At 36.0% G+C, this 20,000-nt stretch overlaps 1 protein-coding gene and 1 long non-coding RNA gene across 4 annotated transcripts in view; both read right to left on the reverse strand.

Moving 5' to 3' along the window:
* LOC146873049 (uncharacterized) overlaps positions 1-20,000 on the reverse strand; it is a 287,739-nt gene that overhangs the window by 107,949 nt on the left and 159,790 nt on the right. The gene's annotated exons all lie outside the window — the stretch shown is intronic.
* The window catches only part of LOC118445817 (homeobox protein abdominal-A homolog), a 35,863-nt gene continuing 16,201 nt past the window's right edge, over positions 339-20,000 (reverse strand). The window contains exons 3-5 of one of the 2 annotated variants that reach the window (XM_085656704.1): positions 5,644-5,981; positions 4,504-5,545; positions 339-4,205 (exon numbers count right to left, since the gene is read on the reverse strand). In XM_085656704.1, coding sequence (XP_085512830.1) covers positions 5,528-5,545; positions 5,644-5,981 — 356 coding nt within the window. In that variant the 3' untranslated portion in view covers positions 339-4,205; positions 4,504-5,527. Of the gene's footprint in view, positions 4,206-4,503; positions 5,982-20,000 lie in introns of both variants that reach the window. The other variant, XM_035875753.2, reaches the window with a different exon arrangement.

Here is a 20,000-nt window from a genome sequence, read left to right on the forward strand (position 1 = left end):
ATAATAATAATAATAATAATAATAATAATAATAATAATAATAATAATTATAATAATAATAATTAATAATGATAAAAATAATAATAATAAAAATAATAATAATAATATTATTAATATATAATAATAATAATAATAATAATAATAATAATAATAATAATAATAATAATAATAAGAATAATAATAATAATAATAATAATAATAATAATAATAATAATAATAGTCAATAATAAGTCGTAAGTATGTAAAACTTTTCTACAAATAGTTACAATAACATCGCGTACGTTCTTTCACATCGACTCGTTTACTTCCTTTAACAATATTTTTACTCCTTCCCCCCTCTCTCTCTCTTTCTATTTCTTTCTCCCCCTCTTTTTTATTCTCGTTAAATCCGTATACGATCCTAGCGAAAGTAAATTCCTATCTACGATCACGTTTCTCATATCTTCTCTCTCTCTCTTTTTCTCTCTCTTTCTCTCTGTCTGGCTCCCTCTCTTTTTTTTTCTCTCTCTCTCTCTCTCTCTCTCTCTCTGACGGTACGACGGAAGAAACGAAAGGATTCTAATATGTAGCGGCCTTATGCGAAATAAATAACCGAAATATCTAAAAAAAAAAAAAAAAGGAGAAAAAAACAGAAAAAGCGCCGTATCCTCTTAATATCGGCTCGAGCCAATTTAAAGAGGGATGAATGTTTTATAATCAAGGGTGACTTGATAGTGGTGGCTTATGCGGAACCGATATACGACTACGTACAATAGTAATTGGTTTATTTATGTGCGTTGAGGATGCGCGAAAGAGGAGGAACGCCATGATCGGCTTTAAGGATTTCTCGTGGAATTCGTTCGAACCTTTTTCTTTTATCTATTTTTTTCTCTCTTTTTCTTTTTTTTTTTTTTCTTTTTCTTCTTCTTTTTCTTCTTCTTTTTCTTTTTCTTCACGTCACGACACAGCTTTCACTCGTTCATGTAATGTTACGTAAAACGTAGAGAAAAAGTAAGGATTAGAAGAAGGATAGATTAGGTCGAACGAATTACCAATCGAGAAATCCAATCTAGTCGACGCCCATGCATATTTTCAATACGCGCATATTTTATATTTCTCTCTTCCGCTCTCTCTCCCTCTCTCTCTCTCTCTTTCTTTGTATGTGTGGTTTTTTTTTGTTTTTTTTTTTATTCATTTATTTACATACGCATATGTCCAGCCTATGTGTTTGAATCTTTCTACGTATCTATCTATTTCTCTCTTTTCTTTTTTATCTTTGTATCTTTTTCTATCTTCCTTCCTTCCTTTCTTTCTCTCTTTCTGTTTTTATGGATTGCGGTATGCGCGTTTCGCTATGCGCGGAGAGATATTTTCATCGTCTGAGAAGTAACATCGTCTTCACGAACTCGCATGCGCAAGCTTAATCGTTAAACGTTACGTACAAGATTATATTTATAATTATTAGTTTAGCTTTAAGATAATCAGCGGTAGAATAGTAATAAAAACGCGGCCTCACCTCCGTTATCCTGTGTATGTGAATGGATACGCATGTCTCTTCTTTGCATACGCATGTCTGTTTATCTTTCTTTTCTCGTTTTTTTTTCTTTTTTTTTTCTTTTTTTTCTTTTTTTTTTTTTCTTTTAATATCTCCTCGCTTTCCTTTCCTCTTTCTCATCTTTATTCTTCTTTTTTTTTTATTTATTTTTTTTTTTTTTTATTTTTTTCGTTAAAAGAGTCACCAGCGCGTATTCGGCCTCGGTTATTTTTATTTTTATTTTTATTTTTATTTTTATTTTTATTTTTATTTTTATTTTTATTTTTATTTTTATTTTTATTTTTCAACATCCATTCGTACGGTTTGTCGAATTAACGGTCGCGTTATTTATTTTTTTTTTTTTTGTTATTACGTACATTTCATATATACGTATTCTAAAACGTTATCGCTCTATCAAAATTTCTTGGTGTGTATTTATATAGGTATGTATTTAGGTGTGTCTGATAGGTTTTTTTCGATTTCTTTTTTTCATATATATTTATATATATATATATTTAATAACATACCTATTACTTTTAATATAATATATATTTTTATATATAATACGGTACTGTGTACAATATGGCTTTACGTTGTTATCATTTCTTACAATGCGCCGCGTACGATACATCCTGACTTTTGAAGAAATATTTTTTATTAGTTGTTTTAGTTTACGTATATGTACGTAATTATGGCGGTATGCAATTATGCCTATGCGTGTTTCTATAGTATTTCATCATTCTTTTTCTTTCTCTACAACTTTACGTATATCATTGACTCTTCCACGATTCGTAATAATATTTAATGGTATCGTAATAAATATAGATATTATATGTATACATACATACATATATATATATATATATATATATATATATATATATATATATACTCCAAATCGGACGATTATCGACGTTTCTTTATTTTTTTATTTGTTTAAAGGTCTCGGAAACATACACTTACGATCGCATCACATTTTTAAAAATCCATATGCTATACTTTTACTATACTACGCGCGGGACGATTGATAGATAAAGTAAATACGAATCGCGGTCAGGATTTAAGTATGGCAAGCGGCACTGGGGCTCAAGGAGGATGAGAGAAAAATAATATGCATTAATTTTTATACTATATAATTTCAAGTTGCTTAATTTCGCTTAACGCTGTCTCTTTATTTATTTCGCATACTCTCACTCTCTCTATCTCTCTCTCTCTCTCTCACTCTTTCTCTCTCTCTTTTACTCCCTCTCTTTCTTTCTCTTTCTCTCTCTTTCTCTCTATCTCTCTCTCTCTCTCTCTCTCTCTATCTCTCTCTCTCTCTCTCTTTCGTTCATTCGCTCGCTCGATCGCTCTCTTTCATTCGCATAACATTTCCTCGCTTTTTTACGAATAATCTAATTGTTAAGTATGTAATACCAACAACGGGATTCTATATAACTATGGAAAGGTCTACCCTGACACCAAATTACGTATTTAATGTACTAAGAGTGAGATACTCGTCCGGTGAGATTCTTCTTTACTCGCTTGCTCCGCATATTCTTTTACGGTGCATGTGCGCGCCTTCTTTTCTTCTTTACTCTTTTTCTTTCTTTCTTTCTTTCTTTCTTTCTGTCTTTCTTTCTTTTTTTTTTTGTTTTTTCTTTTTTCGTTTTTTTTTTTCTTTTTAATAATTGTTTCAACTCCATACATATATTTCTATATCGGTTCAAAGTTCGTATTAAGTTCTGCGAAAAAGAAGAAGCCGAAGATTGGAAAAGAGAAGGAACGCGAAAAATAGCAAAAAAATAAACAAAGAAAAAAAAAACCCGAACGACATTGCACCGACCGACCGATCAACCATTCGAACTTCATAGAAAATCATATAAATTTTCAACGTTTCAAGTTTAATAGAAATAAAAGAAAAAAAAAAAAAAAGAAAACAAAAAAAAAACAAAAAAGAAAAAAAGAAAATAAAATAAAAAAATGAGAATAAAAAATAAAATTAAGAAAAAGATAAAAAAAAAAAAAAGAAAGAAAAATTAAAACATAGCATCTCGCTTTCTCGAGATAACTATCTCGCACGTAAATATATCGATATCGTTTGCGATATGGCAAGAATTACCGGTTCTTGTTGTTTCATCCAATAAAAATCTCTCAACGCATATAAGTCGCGTAACTAAAATAAAGATCTCACGACTTTAACGAACGACATGTTCGAAGAGCCGATAACATTTCTAACGTATGATAACTCGAATAAAAGAAAATTAATAAGAGGAAACCTAACAATTTCTATAGAAAATTTAACGACCTTCGATGCGATGCTCGTAAAAAAATAAAAATTTTTCGACGAGACTTTGTCTTCATCGAGAAACAATATTGTGAACGGTACAACAATAATAATAATAATAATAGTATAATAATAATAATAATAATAATAATAATAATAATAATAATAATAATAATAATAATAATAATAATAATTATAATAATAATAATAACTATAATAATAATAGTAATAATAATGATAATAATAATAATAATAATATTAATAATAATAATTAATTAATTAATAATAATTAATAATAATATTATTAACGTCAATAGTAGCTGCCGAGTCGTCTGTCGCGTTCCTTCCGCCGCGCGCGTCTTCGACGTCGTCGTCGTCCCGTTCGTGTTTATCCTGTATATATTTTATTTTCTCCTCTCACTTTTTTCTTCGCCGTCGTTGAGAAAAAAGGAAAGAAAGAAAAAAAAAATAAATACACATATATATATATACATATATATATATATAGATATACAATACGCAAAAGCGAGCTCCGAAACAACAATAGCGAGAATCTATCGCGATTGATCAATTCATTCTGTGACGAGCAACAAACGATGAAATCTTTTTGAAAGACGCAAAATAATAATAATAATAATAATAATAATAATAATAATAATAATAATAATTAATAATTAATAATTAATAATTAATAATTAATAATTAATATTTAATAATAATAATACCTAACGAATACCGGAAGTAGAGAAGCGTTAGCGAGCTGTCCAAAATTTTCGCAAGCGCTTAGGTTCGTTGCTCCAACTTCCTCGATGCGATCTATCCGAAGGACAGAGAGAGAATGAGAGAGTCATAGAGAAATATCCTGTCTAACCTTTTAGCATTTAGCCAAGTATAAACATGAAGCACGTTGAAAATGAGTGTCGGTCGACCTCCGATGGTAGTTTCGTGTATTCTGTTCGATATACGAAGGTCAAATCCTAATCGTTCCTTTCGAGTCAAAAACTTTCGTTTATCTCTCTCGCTCTTCCCTCTCTCTCTCTCTCTGTTTTCACGATCGACCCTTTTGTCATTCCCCAACCCCCGTCACTTTCTCTTTCGCGTCTCGCCGAGTATCGGCTTTGTTTGGGAGCCATTACATATTTTCGTCCTCTTGAGGAAGGCCGTCATCCTTTATATCCGTCGATCACGCTCGCCGATTTAACAAATACACGTTATACGTTCTAGGAATCAGTCAGTGACCAGCCTATATCCCGATCGCCATTCTCCTTATTTGCGAAGGGAAGCTTGGTGGCCGGTCATCGAGTAAGTAAGTAAGTACATGTGAATCGAGACTTCGATGCGTTTTTCGATATTTCTACTATGTTAGCGTAACGTCTACCTCGCTGCCTTTCCTCGTTGGGTCTATGGGTTATGGATCGAAGGAATATGAGGGAAGGAATAATAAGAATGTAGATAGGAAAAAGAGGAATAAAAGGTGGGGTGGGGCAGGAGGAGGGAGAGGAGGGTGGGTGGATATATCCGACGAGGCGAATCCTATCTTCTTCTTCGTTCTACGCTCTCGATGTCCACAGGATCCATAGCCAAGCTTCCTTCTTTCCTTCCTTCATTGTTCCTTCCTCTTAACGAAGCGATGAAGAAGTTTGAGGAATAGAAGGTAGTTATAATGGAGGGTGAGGAGGAAGGCGAGGAAGAAGCCGTCCGCTTACCAGCCGTCCACTCGTTTTCGTAGGCGTATCCGTCCAGGTCGCTTCAGTCTCTAGTTTCTTCCTTTAAAAGAAAGAGAGTCGGTTCAGCAAGGTCTCCTATGTTGGCACCTTACTAACCGCCTTGAGTAGATCGCTCTGCGACTTGTCCAGACCGCTTACATGATGTTGCTGTTGATGCTGTAGAGCGGCATTTTGTTGCTCCTGCTGCATCTTCGCCTGTTTCTCTGCCTGCTGCTTCTTCATCATGTCTTGCTCCTCTCGTTCTCGTCTCGCCTGCTCGTTGATCTCCTTTACCGCCCTAAGTTCCTTTTTCAGCTTCATACGGCGATTCTGAAACCAGATTTTAATCTGCCTTTCCGTCAGACAGAGGGCATGCGCGATTTCTATTCGCCGCCGTCGCGTTAGGTAATGGTTGAAGTGGAACTCCTTCTCGAGCTCCAACGTTTGAAATCGCGTGTACGTTTGCCTGCCACGGCGCCTCGGACAACCGTTTGGACCTGGAAAATAATAATTACGATCGTCTTTAATTTTTTTTTTTTATATATAAATGTTCTCCTATCGTTCCATTTATTCCGCATTTTATTTCACTTACAATACGCTCTTTTTTATTTTTTTTTTTTTTTACTTTTCTTATCTCTTTCTCTTTTTTTCCTTTTTTTTTCTTTTTTTTTTTTTTAACTTTTTTCTTTTTCTTTTTCTTCGAGGTTGCAATCAGAGTGTTTATCTGTACGCTATATCAAATCAACTCGACTTATCTTTGAACAAGAAGTTAAAGAGCAAAGACCGCTATAAAATGTCGCATGAGAGATCTCATGGATCTCCTTGGGTATCTCTCATCAGGAAAGTTTGCGACTTTTCCTTCTTGACTGACCGACCCTGTCATCCTGACGTTAGTCACAAATCTTAACTCTCTCCTTCCTCGCTTTCTCCTTGTGGAAAAAAAAAAAGAAATATACTATCTCCGAATGGCTGCTTTATTGCAGGGGTTGAAGGAGTACGGCTAAAAAAAAAAAAAGAAGAAAAAAAAAGAGAAAAAAAGGAAAGGAGAAGTGAGAGCCCTAAAAAAAGAAAGTTCGAGTCTTTAGCTTTTTTCCCATTGTCGGAGAGGAAGTCGAAAACCCTTTTCTTGAAAGTGTCCCTTTTTTTTGCCGTCTGACTTTCCCTCGGTAAGTCAAAACCATAAACGTAGGCTCGTCGAACGAAACGACTCTGAATTTTTTTTATGGTAATTGGTTAGTTATCGAAATGCAAGTATGCACGTAAATAGATAGATATCCGACACTAATGAGCAATCGACTAGGTACCTGTTTAGAAAAATTGTTTTAATCGCGCAAGTACCCACCCAATTTCTATCGTAATTTTTATTGATCGAACCAAATAAACGAAAAAAAGAAAAAAAAAAGAAAAGAAAAAAGTAGAAGAAAGAGGCAAAAAAATAAATTTTATTTATCACTCCAATTAATCAAAAACGAAGGAATGAAATAATTTAAAACGATTTTATTGTAATTGAGATTATATGACAAGTTTCCGATCTTCATTTTTCGCATTCTTATCGTTAAACATCCTCATAATACGCGAGTCATAAACGAACGATCGACGAAAGTAATCGCAGGAAGACTATCGACATCGATTATCATCAGTATTCCAATCACACACAATTCGAAATAACCATTCGAATATCCCATGAGATCGTGTGTGAAAATGCGAGAAATCATAAATTTTTACGAAGCCGGAATGAACACATCGTGGATTCTCTTTTTAATGGTCTTATAAATTTTCAACGATAATGGAATATTTGAGTAGCGAGGACACGTATGCTATCGGACGGATAATTCAACAAAGCCGACAGATCGTTGCTGTCGTGACGAGCATTCTTTTACCATTTCATTTTTTACCCTACTCTCCACCCCCCGTCCCGATCGCCCACCCGCCACTGTCTTTCTCTCTGTCTCTCTTTTTCTTATTTACTCATTGTCTTTTTCTATGTTTCTTGGATGTATGGATCAGTTCTGATGTATGTCACAACGATCGTAGACATCGTAGACAATGGCATAAGCGAAGATATACGCGACGTATGATTAGTTCGAGTTAAAAATGATTTTTCCCTTGACCTTAACATTTTAAGGCACTAGGAAAATAAATAGGCACGATTTTCAAAATGAAAATGTCACATTTTATGCGTCGGATAAAGTACATCATTTCTTTCTTACAATCACAATGATACACCTCTTTTATCACTTGACGCGTTCCTCGCATTACACGCTTTCAAAGATCCGTCGTCGATAAAAGCCGATTTATTTGTGAGTCAATGTACGTTTCTTCGAACATAAAACATGAATAATGAGTAAATAAATCGTCACGTAGATTTTATCGAATAAAATCTGATACTGATAAAAAGAAAAAAAAAAAGAAGAAAAATAGGAAAAGAAAAGAAGAGAGAGAAAAAAAAGAGAGGAAAGAAGAAAACATAAGCTATCAAAATTTTATATCAATCGTTAAGTCTTCGATGATTTATGAGCGTCGAGAATTGATCGCATAAATCATAAATAACGTTATATAGATAATACTATAATGCAAATAGCAGCAACCTATATATATATATATATATATATATATATATATATATATATATATATCTGATCGATATTATTTTAGTTGAATTGAGTATGTTAAATACAATATAAAAATTTTCACGTATCATCAACAAATTTCAACATGTACCTTAAGCATGCATTTAAAAAATTGTCACATCAAACCTCACCAAATGTCGCATAATATCGAACTCCTTATTCGTGGGAGATTCGCGAAAGAGGTAAGGAAAAGGATAAAATCCTTACTTCTCGATCGTTATTTAAAAAAAAAAAAAAAAAAAAAAAAAAGAAAAAAAGAAAAAAAAGACAAACAAACAAAAATAAAAAAAGTAAATTCGATACTACTCGAGAGAAGGCGAATTCTCGGAGTTCCCTTGGTACTCTCGAAGTATCCTTCCTCTTGGCGATGAAGCCTTCGATGGTGAGAGCCATACGCGGATCTTGATGCAGGGTAACCTATCAAGCACATATCGTTCAGAGCGAAGGAGAAAATTTCGAGAGAATGCAGAGAATGCTGATATTGAATTCAGCATGGCCGTTCCCAACAGTGTGGTCCACGAAGAACGAGAGAGAGAAAAAGAAAGAAAGAGAAAAGAGATAGAAAGAGAGACAGAGAAAAAGAGAGATAGAGAGAGAGAGAGAGAGAGAGAGAGTGTATATATCTTTCGTATATATACATGTATATGCATGTATCTATGTGTGTAGGCTCGCACAAAATTCAGCGCGTGCGTCGGTAGATGCTTTTTCGGGGGCAACGTGCGCACGATCTCGAAACATATACATATAGCTACGCACACAGAAACATACGCACATAGAAACGGGACCGCTGCAGCAGTACGAGGTGGTAGTTGAAACTCGAAGGGTGCGCCATACGTTACCTTGGCAACCGGAGGGGAACCATTCCATCCTGCTGGCGGCACATCACGCAGGGGCAAGTCGAGGCAGAGAGCTCGAAAACCCTTCGTTGCAGCTTTCCCCTCTCCATTCTTTCCTCCCTTTCTCTCTCTTTCTCTCTCTTTCTCTTTCTCTCTCTCTCTCTCTCTCTCACTCTGTCTCTCTCTTTCACCCTTTCATTCTTTCTCATTCTCACTCCTCATCTTCTTTTCCAGCGAGTTCTCGTCGGTCTTCGAAAACCGGTGAACCTGATTGCGGCCATTTCATTCGCCATAAATATCCGTTGGCGGCCATTGACGAAGTGCCGCCGTAAGCATTATCAAAAATTTCTGTGGGATAAAGTACTCTAATGCTTCTCGGTATATATATATATATATATATATATATATATATATATATATATATATATATATATAGCACTACATTTTACGACAATATATACCTATCTCTATTAGAGAGAGACTATTTTTGCAATGACATTATCGTTCTCCCCCCTCCCTCCTCTCTAACCTCCTCCTTCCCCTCAAATAGAATGTCGCTTTAAACGTAAAATATTATTTTGAAAAAAATTTTGATACCTTATTGTTCGGATCGCGAAAGTATCAATTCCAAATAATTCCATTCAAAAAAAGTCAGATTTTTCCAAAGCGCAATTTGATTCAACTTATCGATCATTTATTATCATAATTCATAAACGTTCGTGTTTTGCGTTGTTTTTCATTTTTGCATCAGTGATTTGATATAAAGAAACGTATCAGACATAAATAGAAATCATTAGCTCTGAAAGTCTGTTTGGGCAGACTTGAATCACGAGTTAATTGATAAAATATTTGAGAGATAGAGAGAAAAGCTCGGTCATCGAACGTATCATTTCTCTTTCTCTCTCTCTCTCTCTCTCTCTCTCTCTCTCTATCTTTCTCTCTCTCTCTCTCTCTATTTCTTTCTTTCTCTCTGTCTTGAAAATATTTTTCTATTTATCGCCGATCATTCATTTTAATAATGAAGATCCGTATAACGTTAACGATCGTTACCCCTTGATTGGTCAAGGTTTGTTAATTATCTTGCAGTGTTCGACACGATTTTTCCTTGCTTTCGATTTTTTCTTTTCTTTTCTTTTCTTTTCTTTTTTTTTCTTTTCTCTTTTTCTGTTTCATTTCTTATCCGCTGACATAAATAAAAATCTTCATATCTTATTGTCTTCTCGTCTGATAATAAAGTGCCGTAGCACGTTGGCTTGTTCTGTGGGTAGAGGAGGAGATTGGAGGGGAGGGAGGGGGGGATTCGTTAACGATCGTCTCGACGATCGAATCATCGAAGAAGAATTCTTTTTCGGTCAGATCGAAAAGACTTTCGTCACTCTCATCCGACTCTAAAAAAAAAATTCGATCCAATTAAGTACTACTCTTGCATGGACGCTCTCGCGGTTAATTAGCTCGACGCGTTCGGTCGAATGATTTAAGATGAAGTCGTGTTAGATGCGAAGAAGATATATATATATGTATGTATGTACGTATATATATATATATATATACACATACACAAAGACGACGCGTGATTTTGTATTCGCACGAGATACGCACACCGAGCGAACCACTCACGCAGTGGTAAATACAAACGTACTAGGAGAAGCCAAACGAGTATAAGAGAAGGAGAGCGTGTAACTGCGGAGGGCGAAGGCCTGCGCCTAATTGCGGCCGTATATTAAGTTTAATATCTGCTTCGCTCGCCACACGCGGCCTGCCCGCTCTCGCGAAGTAGACAAGGATATTGAGGAAGTTTGTTCCACCGCGTTGCCACCCTCCCAACCACTCACATTCCATTACTTCTATCTCTGTCTCTCTCTCTCTCTCTCTCTCTCTCTCTTTGTCTCTCTCTCTCTTTGTCTCTCTCTCTCTCCCTCTACTCATTCTACTCCTTTCTCTTTTTCTCTTTTTCTTTCTCTTTTCAAAGGCCATGCGATTTTTCATACTCGTCGTTCAGATACATTGTTCCTTTCTTTGTAAGATCGGATCGTTACCATCTTGCTATTAAGATCTATTTGACTTTATTTGATTTCAATTTGTAAAATCATCTCTTTTTTCGAATGATTCATCGATCGACTGAAAAAAAAGAAAAAAGAAAAAAGAGAAAATAATAATAGAGAAAATAATACAGAAACTAAGGGAAAGAAAAATATTTTTTTTCTTCGTCGCGAGAAATAACAGGTAACAGTGAATTTTATACTAGTATCCTTTTTTGTTTTCCTTTTTTTTTTTTTTCCCACTGACAGACAGAAAAGACTTAGGGTTGCACGTTCTCCCTCGAGGACACACCCTTGCCGTCTTCGCGTTCCAGTTACTTAGCTACGTACATCGATTTTCTGTGCCACCCTATGCCTGATAAACGGAGTGCCGATAAATCGCTTTCTCGATGGTTAACGTCAGCGTCAGTTCGGCCACCGTGCTCTCATCTCCTTACGAATATACTTCGATCGCTTGACGTCGAAATATCTTTTTGCGATGATTAAATTTCTTCAAGAACTTAAGTTCGATTTGTAATCGCTTTTGATCTTGCTTCCATTTCAACGAGATGGTTGCACAAGCCGAGGATAAATAATGTTTCTCGTTATTTATACAGAATTTATTATAGTTCCATTATTATCGTTCGGTCAATTTAACCGAATTAGAAAACATATAACGTTTTTAGATCTTACGTCTACATACAGCAGACACGCTTTTACTTGTTTTTTTCTTTTTCTTCTTTTTTTCTTTTCATTTTTTTTTTCTTTTTGCTTCTTTCTCTTTTTTTGTCTGAAGTTGCAGTAACGTTACAAATCTTATAAATATACTTACGTACTTTCTTAATGTACCAAAGTTTAATGGATTTTACCCCGTGATACGACAGAAGGCAATCTCGATTTATATAAATTAACAGCTGGAAACGTGCTAATTTTCGATTGGTTAATATTATTATTGTATATTCTTGGACTTACATCTCGCAGATAAGTGAGATTCCAAGAAGTAAGTTAGCGATATTTTGCGAGTAGTAAAGTTTAGTAAGGATTCGTTGGTGGGAGCAAGAATAAGTGGCAGACAGTGCGAGTGAACTGGACAGTCGTTTGTTTCGAGCTCGCAGGAATAGTCGTCGGCTATAGAAGTAAGTAAGTAAGTAAGTAAGTAAGTAAGTAAGTAAGTAAGTAAGTGAGTACTCATGAAAGACAGAGAAAGAGACAGATAGAGATTCTTTGCGAGAATGTAGTATGCGTGTATGCGCATGCACACTTGAAGCCAACAGCGAACCCAAATTGTCTCGTAAATCTAAAGAAGCAATTAAATGTCAACCACGTGCCTGGTACTCGTTTTCATAGCGATTTTGGTTACTCTCTGTAGGACGAGGAACGTGGTCAAAAACAATAAAGCGATTTTTCAACAACGCGTCCATTGTCATTTCTTGCGAGAGAGATTAAAAACCATATTCGTTCTTGGTCTTTTAAATATCTTTTAGACATGTTATTTAAAGTTTTCATCTCTTTCTCGGTAGTATATGTATGTATGTATGTATGTATGTATATAATATATCGATCGATAACGATTGGATTTTTAAACAGAAATGAATCTAATCAATGTCATATCGTTCATACGAAGAAGATGATCGGTACGGTCAAAAGAAAATGTTTATAAACAGAGATTGGCACAACTCGGTGCTCTCTTTATGAGCGTCAAAGTTGGGTGGCTCATTTGATCCAGGATGATCAAGAGGAATGGTATAACACGTTCGGTACCAGGCATTCCAAGTGTTGTGAGCGTACATACATATATATATATATATATATATATATATATATATATATATACATAAGTTATACGTGATGCCACGTAAATATATAATATGCGCAACTTGAGAGCTACCAGACGGCGCTAGCGCGTCAATGACTGCTGTCCATACTTACGTAGGTACGCAAAGAGCTACGTAGCACATAGCCTAGCACCAAACGCGTAATCCTACCTCGCTATAAGGAAGATTTATATGGTTGCGTGCTAGCGCCGCCATAATATATTTTCGTCCTACACGATATATAAAGTAAATATGTATGAGCGTATATGAGTATATCTTTACATCTACACAATTTCGGCTACCATTATAACGCAAATGCTGTAATAATTGTTTACTTTTCTTTTCTTCTTCTAATTACCGTATAATTTACGAAATGAACTCATCGAGGAGAGCACTGAGTCAACACACCGGATACTTTCAGAATCTCGAATTTCCATTTGGATTAGTAAATATATATTAATTATCGATCGCTATAACACGCTTATAATATCATAGATTTTATTGCGAATGAAACTTGGCTCGTTAGAGAAAACAAAATATTTTGTATTTATTTAATATCGAGAGAAAGGTAAAGTGTAACCTTGAGTAATTCTCATGCTCCGTTCGATTCGACGAAAAACGAGTTCTATATAAAATTATTTAACTAAGCGTAAACGTTAACACAATTGTAGCATTGAGATATCTTATTTAAATTAGTCGAGTAGATTTAATCGCGAACTCTTTAGTATGGACTGTTACAATAATTATTCAGAAATAACATAAAATTATCATTAATAACTTCCGTTCAATAATATTGAAAACATTTTTGTCGTTTCTTTGTATAACGCTATTTCTTTGACAAAAGAAATCGATTGAAAATTAATAATAAATCTATTTCAATTATATAATTTTATTTTCTTATAATTTTTTTTTTGTTTTTTGTTTTTTGTTCTATTTCTTTCGTTATTATTAATAACAGATTTTCAATGTTACGTGAAATAATGGACGATACTAGGCTCGCACTTAGAACGATAATTAATAGATAATAATTATTATTAAGGAATTTAGATGTATACATATTTATCTTTTAATTGATGCTAACTTTATTAAACCGGACGCGTGTTCCGTGCCGTAGAAGGATGCATGCATGTCGTCATATCGTTAAAAAATAATTATCTACAAGGGAGTAACCGGACTAATAAACAAATGATAAAGCGCTTTAAGATGGGAAATGTAATTTGCCTTACGAACGATAGAATTCTGAACGATACGAGACATCATCGTTATCGTTCGAATATTAATTTCTCTTTCCACTACCGATCCCAGTTTGCCGGAATATTTAACAATCGCATTAATTTCACGATAAAAATCGCTCCTCGCGTTTTCAAACAGGAGGTCTACAAAATTTTCTAAATTCAGGGACAAGGCATCCTTTGATTCGTTGCCCTTTTTAATAAAATGTGATCCGGCCTTAGATACCTGGACCAACGGGGATAAGAAAAGTGCGAGGATTAGTCCCATAAATCGTCAATGCGAAACGAATTTCGGAGTTATCGTCGAAAATTTTTCTCATATATGCATATATATATATATATATATATATATATATATATATATATAAAGAGAGAAAGGGAGAGAGAGAAAGGGAGAGAGAGAGAGAAGCTGATATTGATGGGACGAGTAACACGAATACTCTCTCCCACTCCTTATCATACTCAGAAGAAGCAGAACAAGAAGAAGAAGAAGAAGAAGAAGAAGAGTGTCCATGGATGACGATGGAGGATGCTGTGTCTTCTTTCCTCCTTCTTTTCTATTTCTTTTCAGCTCTTTCTCTCTCTCTCTCTCTTTCTCTTTCTCACTTTCTAACTCTTTCTCTTTCTCTCTCTTTCTGTCCCTCACACACACACACACACATACACTCTCAACCGTCTCCGTCTTTTTCTTTCCCCGACCAAACTTTGCATTTTTCACCGGCTCGAGATTTTATTCGACCTCTGCGCCACGAAATTAAGCCGTTTTGAGATATTTACGAATGAATATCGGCGAGTCTCCAACGGCGAGAACTCCACGAATGGACAAAGACGGAGAATCTTGTAGGTTCGTGGGTGGAAAGGAGAAGATATTTGGTACACGAAAACTGGACGCCATTTGTCTTCGTCGTTCGCGGAATTACAATATTTATTTGAAGGATTCGACGAATTATGTTGATTGAGATAAATTAATGAAACTTTAAAATGGAAAGAAACAATTTCTTAATGGACGAATAATCTTAAACTTTTTTAAATATCTATTTAAGTAGACGTAAGGAAAGTAACATCCCATAAACCGTTCTAATGGCAACTGACACGAAGAAATGTTAGCTAGCTAATAGGAAAGTTAAAATCGATTTATCCAACGTCGACCGTTAATTGTTCCTATCCTTTGCGATTAAATGAAACAGGTGCACACGCACAGGCATGAATGCAAGCTAGTGTGCGTATGTACGTTTTGCCACAAGCGGTTCATCACGTCTCGCTGTAGACTTAAATCCTGATTGGTTGGACAGCTCGTTCTATGCCGCGTAGGGTGTACAGGTACGTTTCCGACCCTAGATATATATATATATATATATATATATATATATATACATACATATATATATATATGTACATATATATATATATATGTACATATGTATAGATATATATAGATATATAGGTATATGCATATACGTACGCACAAACGCATATACAATATATATGAGGGTATCCTGTTCGTGTATAGGTATATATATATGTATATATAGGGACTAGTAATAAAGGATTCCGACAAGGATGGATGGAGAGAGGAGGAGAGTGGGCTCCATTGTTCCCGGTGGAACCCAAACGCCATCCATAAGGGCGCCTCCCATTATCTGCCGTGTATCTGCCATACACGCCATGCACATACACTACACCCACGAAACACAAGCTTCCTTCGTGTTTTCGAGATGCGTTCGCGCGCACACAGAAGGATCGGATCTCGCCCAGATGCTGGCTATGGCGTTCTCCTCTCTCCTTTATGCGTGTAGGTGTATCCATGTTCGTCGACTGAACGTGTAGTTATTTCTCCGGATGGTGGCTCTAATCTTCCACAAAATTGTAAAGCCGCCAGTGAAATTTATAAGAGTACACCGGATGGGTCAAGAAAGGGAAAGAAAGATAAAGAGAGAGAGAAAGATAGAGAGAGAGAGAGAGTAGCGGCGATATTGTTTCTCTAAACGAAAAATATCTTCTCGATTATAGCGGACCGCCGTCGTTGCTGGCACATTGTTGTTTTTTCTTTCCAAGTTTAGCGATTTTTCACGTACGTTCGTTCATGCGTATAAGTATATTCTTACTAATAAGATTTTTAAGTCGCTAACTTTTGAAAATATCCAAGACCCTCGTGCTAATTACGCCAATGTCCCAGAAGAAATTTCGTAAAGTCTTGGGGAGGACTTTACAAAAATAAAGTACCTCTCGATATGGCGCACTGCCAGTACTAAAATATATGTAATCTCGTCTCGCGATTTCATCGTGAGGGGGATGATGCTCCTATACCGAATTAAATTTTCATTTTATAATAAAGAACGACATGTAGGTAACGTCACCCTACTTCGAGAACGGTGAAAACCTGAGGCGGCTATGTTCTGTATTTCCAAAACGAAACTTTGCACCCTTCGAAAAATTCTCCCTTTTCCTTTACAATACAACGGATGGAACGTAAGCTCCCTGTAGAACCTTTAAGAGTCTAATTACGAACCACCTTCGATCCCCTCCTCCTTGACGTCCCTTTTCAACCCTCATATTTTCCATCGTACCAACCACCCCCATCCTCCACTCCCACCTACTGCTGCGTCGCCATTACATGCAAATGCCATGGTGTCTCTTTCCGCTAATAAAAGTCGTGCTACTGCAATTTAGAACATCCGACGTGAGTCTATGATGGCGGTGACTATCGCTTCCGTAAAATATCTATCTATTCGTGAAGAAACGTACGTTTCTCTAAGTAGAAAGTGCACGATCAAAATGATTATTACTCATTAGTCGCTAACAAGATTTTACATTATTAGAATATCTTATTTAAATGATACGAGGATTTAAGCGAATCGAATGCGCATAGGAATATCGTTATCCATTAATGTACTTATTTTATCGTGCTTCTCGATCGAATATAGAATGCTTCGATTTAACGAGAGAATTGTCAACTTGGATGATTGCTTTAAGTCGATATGGCGGCTCCTTTTGATTGTTGTGAAAATTGCGAGGAGTCGATTATTGAAAGAAATAATTGAACTGGGATAAGATTTTATCCCGGTTGAAAGCTTATATCGCTGGGATGTGCCTATCGTCCTAGTGAGAAACATTCGACTCCCGAGATAATGTTTAATCGGAGCACGTTGCGGCTTTACGATATTAGAACATGTTACGCACCCTTTCTCCTTTTAATCTCTTCTCTCTTCTTCTCTTCTTCTTTTTCTTTTTTTTCCTCTTTCTTTTCGCTCTCTTTTAAGAACGTAACAAGAACGAGTTCGGACGACTCAAGATGTTGCGCCAATGGACACTTACAACATAGAGATGTTTAACCTGCACCATGAAAGTGCCTGAAATGTGTTTGTAATGCATCCTTCTTCTTTCCCTTCGTATCTATACACATAGATAGAGATATACGTAGGTATACGTAATATATACACATATACATACATACATATACATATATATATATATATATATGGTGAACCCTCCGTAAGAATGTACATATTGGTCGAGCCATTACCGCTCCATCAAATCGTGACAACCATGATAGCATCGCCTTATATCGTTGAACAATGTGATTGAGATCTCCATCGACATGCCTTAGGCTATCTGAGAACTTTCCGTGCTCGTTCGCATAACATATTATCCTAAGCGTTTACGCGATACTTAACGTTAGAAACAATAATTGTAAATTGTCAATATCAATATGACTGATTTTGGATAAGTTATAGAAAAAAAAAAAAAGAAAAAGAAAGAAAAAAGAAAGAAAAAAAGAAAGATAGAAAAAGGAAAAGGAAAAAGATATCCCAATAATTTTATCTAATCTTCAAGAAAATTTTCGATGATTCGTTTTCTTCTTTTAGATATTTATAGAGACAATATTTTTTTTAGAGGGACGCTTGAGGAAAAAAAAATATAATATCTTTCTTCTTGCTATTCTAATAGTCCAGTAGCCTAGTTTGGACGGTTCATTGTATCGCGTTCTCTCTTCCCTCCTTCCCGTCCTTCCTCAAGACGTTATTTAAGCGCATTCAAGCAATAACGCAAGGTCTTCTAAGTTCATTGCGTCTGATGGCTTATAATATCTCTGTTGAGTTCAAGGCGAGTACAACATGTTTAAAACCTTCGTATCGTATAAATAAACTCCGAAAGAGAGAGAGAGAGAGAGAGAGAGAGAGAGAGAGAAAGATATTACTAACGAAAAATAATCCCTGATAATTTTGCGTTTCTGTGAAACGTGTGTATCACGACGGAGGACTGCTATTTATTTCACGAAGGAAACAGTATATACGAACGAATGTTTTCGTGAGATCATAATCTTATCTTCTGCGGTTGCATATGAAGACACTGATTAATTCCTGCAACTCGATACAGAAAGTTCTTGTACATTTTCGTGTTGCCAAACCTCTCGAAGAAATAATTTATAGTGAAAAAAAAAAAAAGAACGAAAAGAAAAAAAGAATAAAAAAATAAAAAGAAAGGAATAAAAAAATTAAAACAATAAAAATTATGACAAAGTTTCGAATGCTCAATAATTATTGTTAATAAATCATATTGTTCAAATTTCGATCGAGAAAATTTGTAAAGTAAAATAATCAAATTTATACGTAAATTATATAAGAAGTTTATCAAAAGTTACGATTGAACATTTGAATAAAGGGTCTTGATAATGAGGAAGTAACAAAGTGAATTTGCGTTCGACAATAATTCAGCTATGTGTCATTATCAAATCATCGGGATGCTGAGATTCAAAGGCATTTTGTGAAAGCGCGATCTACGCGCGATCATGGAACGACTAGCTGACTACACGGTCCATGGACCAAGAAGAAGGAAGAGTCGTTAAGCAAACACACATATAATAAAAGCAGTAAGATAGAAGAACTCCCACGGGGTCTATCCCCACTTTCGAACGAACCAGCCAGCCATCCAGCCAGCCAGCCATCCAACCAGCCAGCCATCCAACCAGCCAGCCATCCAACCATCCAGCCAGCCAGCCAGCCAGCCAGCCAGCCAAGCAAGCCCTCCGCATCCTTGTTCCTTCATGGCTGCTCCCTTGGATGCAATGCGTTCGGCAGAAGGGAATAGAGCGCACATGCGCTCTCGTTCGCAGGCTCCGGTAACGATTCCACCATCCTCCCGACCCCTTCGTTATGACTTGGCACCCCCCACCAATGTCCTCGATCACCCGGCAACCACTACCACCACCACCACCACCACCACCACTACCACTACTATCGAACATTACCATCGAGGGGTATAGGATCAACTCCGTAGAACGGACTCTAACACGAATAGACTGAGACTCGTCGTACATACATACGTACTTACATACCATCCGAACGTTTCCATGTTTTTCTCCTTCGCGAGACACGAGCCCACGTAGTCTACGTAGAACCTTGCCAACTATCGTATTTGCTGTGCACAGCTAGAAAATGTGACTCTTTCTTTTTCTCTCTTTGTCTCTCTCTCTCTCTCTTTCTCTCTCTCTCTCTCTCTGACTTTCTCTCTCTCTCTCTCTCTTTACGTATACATACATACATACACACATACATGTATATGTAAGTATGTATATGTACGTAACTTGGGATAGAGTGAGAGAGAAATGAACGAAGCTACCGGTTGGCTATGCACGTAGGTACGTAGAGGTACACTGGAGAAGCAGGCGCAATACCTTCCACTGAAGCCGCGGGCAGTACAAAAGCTGGAAATGGGGCCTTTAGTTTTTATCGAGGGATAAAAGTCGTGATAAGCTGTATCAGGGGTATATCGTGAAACAGCACGGCGACGTACCTGCCCGATATTCAGACCGGATCGCTTGCCAACTATATATATATATATATATATATATATGTACATTCCTCGTAATGTTACCCTTTCTCTTTGGCCATCACAGATTTGGTGTAGACATTGGTGATCGTTTCTTTGCCTTCGATTCAAACATTTTTTTATCCATCGAACGAAATAGAGACAAAGGAACGAGAAT

Source organism: Vespa mandarinia, chromosome 4, assembly GCF_050613455.1.
Source record: "Vespa mandarinia isolate Hongniang chromosome 4, ASM5061345v1, whole genome shotgun sequence".
Lineage (NCBI taxonomy): Eukaryota > Metazoa > Arthropoda > Insecta > Hymenoptera > Vespidae > Vespa > Vespa mandarinia.